We start from the raw sequence: 9,128 nt of genomic DNA, 5'->3' as shown, positions 1-9,128 counted from the left end.
CTGCTGCATTCATGCAGGTTCTGATTACTATGCACGCTATTGATGTTGAGCTCCTGTCATGACCCAACACTCCATAGGAGGAGCAAATGAGCTGAGACGTCAAGGGAAAAAATTATAGCCATGCGAGCGATCCCTGTACTCAGCTGCTTTTGGAGCACATACATGGCTTGTGTGACAGCAACAGCGCACAGAAGCAGCAATGAAATGCAGTTAGCAGTACAGCTGGGAGGCAGGCAGGCAGGCACTGGTCCAGTTTCTAAAATGATCCTCTCGTAAGCCAGTCTGCAGTGCCTCCAAAAGTGGTTGACGCCTGCAAAAGAGCACAGCTTTCTTTGCAAATACTCTGTGGTGTAACTCAGCGTCCCTTGGTGACTGCAGCGGTTTTTTTTTTTTCTTTCTTTCTTCCCTCTGTGTCCTTTTCTCCAGGATGGCGGAGGCAGAATTGCACAAGGAAAGGCTGCAAGCCATAGCAGTAAGTCAGTTTCATTTTACTTTGCTCTTTTGTCTGTGAAGAGGGAGCTGTGAGTTGATGAAGTCCAAGGATTCCAGCACAGTAGCTGGGCAGCATTTAGACAGTGTCGTTTTGGAGAAGTTTTCAGCATAGAGTTCTCCCTTTTCTTCCTTATCAAACAACTGATTAAAGGTTGTTTTTATACGATTTCACTGGCAATGAGGAGAGTTAGGATGCTCTCTCATCCTGACATGTGCTAGACCCAGGAATACATGGTGGCATGCTTTTAAGACAGATGAAAGGAAAGAACAGGAGGAGGGAGGTGGTTGGAGGACAGCATCAGTACTTTGCTTTAAAAAATATTATCACGCTGTTGGAGCATTAGCTAAGCAGAATAAGAAGTAAAACTAGAGGGCTCAAGCGCAGGGTGGCTTTTACTGAAGAAAAGAATTCTTATTTTTTAAAAAAGCAAACAATCAAGTAAAGAAGGCGGGTGATCGCTAATCATTTTAACTAGCTTTTCTACTGGTATTAAACTAGAACGCAACATCTTAATGCCAAATGCCTTCAGCGAAATTCTCCAATGACCTATGCCGGGGGGCTGCTGGGGCAAAGTTAGGGCAGAATTGTGACCCATTTTAGCCTAAACTTTTATTTTCCTCCTTGGTATTAAAATCAGACACATAGCGAGCTAGAGTCTAAGCTGATTCAAATGGGCATCGTACCATTTGATTTCAGTGGAGCTACAGCCAATGAGAGCAGCTGAGGATTTGGCCCCAGTGTTTCAAAAATATAATTGTGCTTACAATGGAAAACATCAGGTCGTTATTATTAAAGCGAATCAATGATATCAAAAGCGCCACATTTCCATGACCTCTGTGCACCCGCTAAGCCCACATAACCTTGCCCTTGTTCAATATGACATTCAGTTGAGTTTTGGGGGGTGGGATGGTCGACATGCTAATTCAGCAAATCTGTGGAGTCAGATGGTGCAATATGTGCAGACGGCTGTACGTTTCAGGTCTGAAGTGAAGAGGCACAAACAGACTGAGCCTGCTCAGATTTTAGGAGCCGCTGCCAGCGTGTTGCCAATGATCAACAGATGTTGTGTTTTACTAGAGCTGCCACAGCCGGGTTATACATTTCCTTTGTAGACAGAGGAATGGCTGCTGCTGCTGCTGCAGTACCAAGTTGTTTTTCTTAGGTCCGTTAATCTGCTAATAGGCACGTGTATATTTAAAATAACCAGAAATATTAGAAACTAAATACTTGTTCCTCTAAAATGTTTCCTGGAAAAGAGCAAATGTTTTCATTTAAGGGAGAGGGGGAAGATATTATGGGGTAAAGTCTTGAAAGTTTTAACAGAGAGAAGTAGCTGATTTAAAAAAAAAAATACTTGGCCAAAGTATTCTCCAGGTATAGGCATTAACAATTCCTCTGATCAAAGTATTAATAGGCCATTAAAGGGTTAATTCTCAGATTCCCCACTAACATATTCTTCTTGGCATCTTTGTGCTGCCAAACTTGAAGAATTAACACTGCATTGCTCCAAAATGTATTGCAAGTATATATGAGAATCTTAAAAAACCTTCTTTGTCTTCAAACAAAAAAGGGCTGGGGAATATATTACTGCTGCTTCATTCCATCATTGAATTATTTATGGCTAACCAGTTTCCATGCTCCCAGTAGTGGGTGGTACTGTACATAAGAAAGTATGTGCCTAAGAATAGCATCAACCCAACACTTTAAGCCAGGTTCTTTCCATTGCCCGGCACTTTGTACCATCATTTGCACCGCTACAAAGTGGGAGTAAAATCTTTACCTGATAATTTGGTAAATGACTGCACAAAGTGCAGGCAATGACGGATCTGGACCCCTATAGTCTGTATACACTACATTATGGCGTACTTTTAGCTGAAGACACTGGTGATGAAGAAGAATATGATCAGTGACTCAAAGTTCATTGAACACAGTTCAGCTAGAACCACAAAAGTATTCAGATTTGGTCTTGCTTTGTGTTCGGACTGCATCCCGAAGCCGTTGTTTGCTCAAAGGTTCTGCATGTCAACAAGTTGTCCATGTAAGCTTTTGGGGAACTTTACTGCTCCAGCTGAATATTTGCAAATGTTGTCAGAATGTCAATCAGTGTGTGTTTCGAATGTGAGCTTGGTTCATCAGGATGGGTCATGTGGCATAAGTCACAGGGCATTTCTCCGATGTTCCTGATTTGCTGGGCCTATCCAAGATGATTAGGAGGATCAGCCAAACTTAAATGGTGTATCAAAAAAGAGGGATGCAGGATTTCAGTTCAGCTCACTGGAAAAGTCAGGAGAAAATATTTTAACCAAGTTCTAGTGTCTGTCTCAGGTGGGCAAAGACCTACTACTGTACATTATTACTAGGGCTGTGTGAATGCTGGGGGGGGAATCCTTCCACGAATTTCTAAACAAATTCACTTGGACTATGATCACATCCCTTTTGTGATTGCTTAGACGGACAATCCTATGAACTGTGAAATTTACTGTGTGGAACATTCACATAAATAGTGACTTTTAAGTGATTATTGCAGAATATTGAAGGAACACAAATTTCAAATTTGGAATTGTGAATATTCCTGCCAGAAACCTGATAGTTTCCTATCAATCAAATTATTGCAGTTTTAAACCTGTGATCTCTCAAAGTTAGAAACAAATTTCTGTGGCTCTGATCCTGCATTGTGAGCAGGGTAGGAGTACAATTTGGGGAGGAAAGAATGTCTATTTGTTAAGGCACTAGTCTAGGACTTGGAAGATTAGGTGCAATTCCCTACTCTGCCACAGGTGTAACCTTGGGCAAGTCACTTAGCTCTGTTTCCCACCTGTGATATGGGGATTATAACACTGCCCTTCCTCACAGGTTGTTGTGAGGAGAACTACATTAAAGATTGTAAGATGCTCAGATACTATGGGGCCATTTAATGGTGAGATCATTTTTTAAAATTCTCTACAACATTTCTAAACCAGTTTTTCTCTGTAAAATACTGCTTGTGGCATAATGAGAACACAGGATGGTCTGGAGTGATGTGAAACTTTTCTTAGCACTCCTTTGATATAACTTCTGTGTGATGTTTGCAACTTGTGAGTAACATGGTCTTCCCAAACAGATGGTGACAAACCCTTTATACCATGCTATACTGTCATGTATTTTTATACGTACATATGTATATTGAGTCCTTTCTTAAGCGATTATTCAAGGGACTGACAAAAATCGATTGCTTAGCACAAGCTGTCTTCTAACACAAATGAAGCAGAAATGTATGCCGTACGTATGGTATGGAGGTACTTTATAAAGCAAGAGGTTGGAAGGATGGATTTCTGCTTATACGAGCTAGAGCAGGAGATGTATATAGTTCAGCAGATTTCAGACTTTTTTGAATAATGCTAATCCTTGGTCTTGGATTAGAGCATTTTTCATGAAGAGGGACTGGTAAAATGTGGATGAAAGAAGGAAACATTTTTGTGGCATTTTAAGTAATGATGGCTGTCTTATGCTGCTCAGAAGTTTGGAATGTTAGTCATCCCAGAGGAGGTGGATTTAGGGGGTAGAGAACAGGTGAGGCTAGCAATTTATCACATGGTGGACAAATTAATCACGTAGCTCTGAAATTTATTACATGGTTCCACAATCTATGACATGGTTGTCATCATCGTGTAATGGTATAAATGTATATGCATATGCTTACATATATTCTATGTATAAATTGCCAGGCAAAAATGATTGCAATTCAGATCACAATAAGAGAGGCTCAAATTAAATGTATACCCCAGATAAAAAAAAATATAGTAAGAGGACCAAAAAATGCTACCATGGCTAAACAAGAGAATAAAAGAGGTGGTTAGAGGCAAAAAATTGATCTTTTAAAAATCGGAAGTCAAATTCTACGGAAGAAAATAGAAAGGAAGATAAACTCTGGCAAGTCAAGGGTAAAAGTATAATTAGGCAGGCCAAAAAAAAAATGTGAAGAGCAATTAACAAAAGACACAAACTAACAGCAAAACATTTTTTAAGTACATCAGAAGCAGGAAGCCTGCAAAACCATCAGTGGGGCACTGGACGATCAAGGTGCTGAAGGAGCACTCGAAGATAAAGCCGTTGGAGAGAAGCTAAATGACTTCTTTGCTATCATTCTTCACTGTAGAGACTACAAGGGAGATTCCCACACTCGGACATTCTTTTTAGGTGAGAGATCTGAGGAACTGTCCCAGATTGAGGTGTCGATAGAGAAGGCTTTGGGACAAATCGATAAATTAAACAGTAATAGGTCACCAAGGCCAGATGGTATTCACCCAAGCATTCTGAAGGAACTGAAATACAAAACTGCAAAACTGCTAGGTATGGTGTGTAATATATTGGTTAAATCAGCCTCTGTATCATATGACTGGAGGATAGCTAATACAACACTGTGGTTTTAGGGGTTTTTTTGTGTTTGGTTTTATTTTAAGGCTCCAGAGGCAATCCTATCAATTACAGGCTGGTATGCCTATCTTCAGTACAAGGCAAGTTGGTTGAAACTGTAGTAAACAACAGAGTTGTCAGACACATAGATGAGCATGGTTTGTTAGCAAAAAGTCAACACAGCTTTTGTAGAGGGAAATCATGCCTCGCCGATTTTTTAGAATTCTTTGATGGAGTCAACAAATGTGGATAAGGGGCATCCAGTTGATACAGTGAACTTGGACTTTCAGAAAGCCTTTGGCCAGGTCTACACTATAAACGTATGCTGGTATAACTACGTTGCTCAGGGCTGTGAAAAATCCACCCCCCTGAGCGACACAGTTAAAGTGACCCAGCCCCATGTGTAGACAGTACTACGGGAGGGCGTCTCCCGCCTACGTAGCTACCACCTCTGGTGGAGGTGATTAACTACGCCAACAGGAGAAGTTCTCCCATCGGCATAGTAGCATCTTCACTGAAGCGCTACAGCACAATTGCACTGCAGCAGCGTTTTCAGTGTAGTCCTTCCCTTTGACAAGGTCCCACACCAAAGGCTCTTAAGCAAAGTAAGCAGGCATGGGATAAGAGGGGAGGTCCTCTCATGAATGAGTAACTGGTTAAAAGACAGGAAACAAAGAGTAAGAATAAATGGTCAGTTTTCAGAATGGAGAGGTAAATAATGGGGTCCACCAAAGATGTGTACTGGGACCAGTGCTGTTCAACGTATTAATAGATGATCTGGAAAAAAGGGATAAACAGCGAGATGGCAAAGTTTGTAGACAATACAAAATTACTCAAGATAGCTACGTCCAAAGCTAACTGCAAAGATTTACAAAGGGATCTTGCAAAATGGCAAATGAAAATCAGCGTTGATAAATGCAAAGCAATGCCGATTGGTAAACATAATCCCAACAACAAATACAAGATGATGGGGTCTAAATTGGTTGTTACCATTCAAGAAAGAGATCTTGGTGTCATCATGAATAAATAGTTCTCTGAAAACATCTGCTCAATGTGCAGTGGCAGTCAAAAAAGCCAACAGAATGTTAGGAACCATTAGGAAAGTGAGAGATAATAAGACAGTAAATATCATAATGCCACTCTATAAATCCATGGTGCGCTCACACCTTGAATACTGGGTGCAGTTCTGGTCACCCCATTTCAAAAAAGATGGATTCGAATTGGAAAAGGTCCAGAGAAGGGCAACAAAAATAATTAGGTTATGGAACAGCTTCCATATGAGGAGAGATTAAAAAGGTGGAGACTGTTCAGCTTAGAAAAGAGACGACTAAGGGGGGGATATGATAGAGGTCTATATAAAATCATGACTGGTGTGGAGAAAGTGAATAAGGAAGTGTCATTTACCCCTTCACACAACGCAAGAACCAGGGGTCACCCAGTGAAATGAATAGGCAGCAGGTTTAAAACAAACAAAAAGAAGTACTTCTCTCACAACGTACAGTCAACCTGTAGAACTCATTGCCAGGGATGTTGTGAAGGCCAAAAGCATCACTGGGTTCAAAAAAGATGGAAGATAGGTTCATCAATGGCTGTTAGCCAAGATGGGTAAGTCTCTGACTGCCAGGTGCTGGGAGTGGACGACTTGGGATGGATCACTCAATAATTGCTTTGTTCTGTTCAATCCCTCTAAAGCACCTGTCACAGGCCGCTGTTGGAAGACAGGATACTGGGCTAGATGGACCACTGGTCTGACCCAGAGTGGTTGTTCTTATGTAAATCCCCATACCAACCTTGTCTTTTTCCCTCTTGCCCCTGCTATAGATTGGAGATGATCATCTGTTGTCACATGAAATTTAAGTATACTCTGTGAGTTGGGTGACATGTAGTTTCTTGATGATAGACCCAGCAACCATTCTTTCAGCCTATACCAGGTATATTGAGGTCTTGTGGGTGAATCAGGGTAAATTAAAGGCATGATTTGAACATTGTGCTGAGAAGGACCCTCAAATTGGTCAATGGGTGATCATTAATGCCTGGTTTCTGTCAGCATGCTGGACCCAGAATGGATGGAAGAAGGAAGAGGAGATGCATTGGGTGCATATATACATGGGGCTTCTTGACTGGTTTGACAAAGTTGTTGGTGGGCAGCGGTGGAAGCTGAAAATTTTAAATTACCTCAAGTGAGAGAAGGCGGACACACAGTGGCTTCCTGTAAATCAGCTTCTCTCTGCCTTCTGTGAAGAAAGGAGCAGAAGTAACTCCCCTGCTCAAGAGTATGAGATTCTCTGGGGATTCTGGCTGGTACATGTACATTGGAGAGGGAAAAGGGGAATCTCTATAATGTGTCTAGAGCAGACATATAGAAGGGTGAAAATAATGGAATCTAGAGTAGGTATATTGGAGTATGTACAGATTAGACTCACTGGTTCTTAGTTGGAAGGTGGATGAATTAATATGTGGGAGGACAAGACACTATAGTCTCTAGAGCCGCACACTGGCCATCAGGGTAATCTGCTGGCTGGCCACCAGACAGTTTGTTTACATTTGCACAACCACCTGCAGCTCCCAGTGGTTGTGGTTCTCCGTTCCTGGCCAATGGGAGCTGCGGGAAGCAGGTCCATGCGCCCGCACCGCTTCCCACAGCTCCCATTGGCCGGGAACAGCGAACCACGGCCACTGGGAGTTGCAGGCGGTTGTGCAAATGTAAACAAACTGTATGTAGCCCGCAAGCGGATTACCCTAACAGGTAACCCTGCAGGCCGCACACCACTGCTCTGGAGTGATACAGAGTGATGCTCTCTATATATAGTGTGTGTGTGTGTGTGTGTGTGTGTGTGTGTGTGTATATATATGTATATATACATACAGTGTATATGTATACATAGATATATATATTGTGCATGCTTGGAAACTACCTACCACTTTGTGGCCAGTCTCAAAATCAAAATGTCACTATTAATAGTGTTTTAATTTGTATAAGAATTATGAATAAAGATCTTGTGAGAGTTTTAAAAACCCTAACTGCTAGAAACTCAGGAAATTCACAATGAAACTTTCAAACTTAATTCTATCCCCCCCACCCCCCGCTTTATGCTTTAGGCTAAAGGCCACCGTAAATTGGCCATCTTACTCAATTTCATTTCCTGATTGGGTCACAGAACACCAGTATGTGTATCAACATTTTCTAGGTGAGGATAGATAAAATATATAATATCTGTAAAACTATAATACAGTCTCAGTGAGCTTCCCATCTAAGACTCTTATTCTGTAAACACGTATGTACATGTGAGTAATTTTTGGCATGCCATTAGTTCCATTGGACTAAATGGAATTATTCCTGTTTGCAAATGCTTTTAAGATTGAGTCTTAAGCAATGATACATTTTCTGTTTGCTTTTTGAATCATCTTAATAGAAGATTATATTCCTGCTATAGATCTCTACTGGATACTTCAAAAAAAAAAAAAAACTAGAGAAAGGTTACCATTTTCTCAATTCAATCAATTTTTAGAGTAATTTCTATAGAACGCTGTTGCATTTCTATAGAACACTATTTATTTCATCCTTATTCAACGGGATTTTTCTATAAGAGTGTTAGCTTTGCTTTATATTACTGACCTTAACTCTTCCTTTGATTTGTGTGTGTGTTATTACAGTGCGGAGGGGAGGGTTTTTGTTTTGTTTTGTCTTGTCACGCTCACCTACTTGAGAAGGCAGTGAACATGGGGGTCCACTGGCACAATTCCTATACTTGTGTGGAATCCTATGGATCGCAGCAGGAGTCCATGAGGGCAGATCCCCATATAGGGACTGGCCTCAATAAAGAGTTATAGGACAGGAATATAATTAGTGCCAGTCAACCTGGTTTTATGGAAAATAGGTCTTGTCAAACAACCTGATATTTTTTGATGCCATTACATGTTTGATAAAGTTCACTGTATTGATATGTTACACTTAGATTTTTGTAAGGCAGTTGACTTAGTCCAGCACAACACTCTGATTAAAGATTTAGCACTAAACAATACCCGTAAAGCACACATTAAATAGATTAGGAACTGGCTAACTGTCCAATCTCAAAAACTGGGAATACCATCGAATGGGATGTTTCCAGTGGGATCAGGACTAGGTCTGACACCGTTCAATATTTTTTATCAATAATCTGGAAGTTAATATACAATGACTGCTGATAAAATGTGGATGCACAAAGATTGGTGGAATGGTTAATAACACTGAGGACAGGACAGT

General features: G+C 40.9%; 1 protein-coding gene across 1 annotated transcript in view; it reads left to right on the top strand.

Annotated features, from left to right (window-relative positions):
- Positions 1-209: 209 nt before the first annotated feature.
- Positions 210-9,128, top strand: part of LOC112118353 (A-kinase anchor protein 2-like) — a 389,373-nt gene continuing 380,454 nt past the window's right edge. The window contains exon 1 of the mRNA XM_024216622.1: positions 210-472. Coding sequence (XP_024072390.1) covers positions 428-472 — 45 coding nt within the window. The 5' untranslated portion in view covers positions 210-427. The remainder of the gene's footprint in view (positions 473-9,128) is intronic.

Source organism: Terrapene carolina, unplaced genomic scaffold (genome assembly GCF_002925995.2).
Source record: "Terrapene carolina triunguis isolate 2854851 unplaced genomic scaffold, T_m_triunguis-2.0 Scaffold35098, whole genome shotgun sequence".
NCBI classification, from domain to species: Eukaryota; Metazoa; Chordata; order Testudines; family Emydidae; genus Terrapene; species Terrapene triunguis.
Note: the sequence above shows the minus strand (reverse complement) of the source record. Positions and strands in the feature narration are given on the sequence as shown.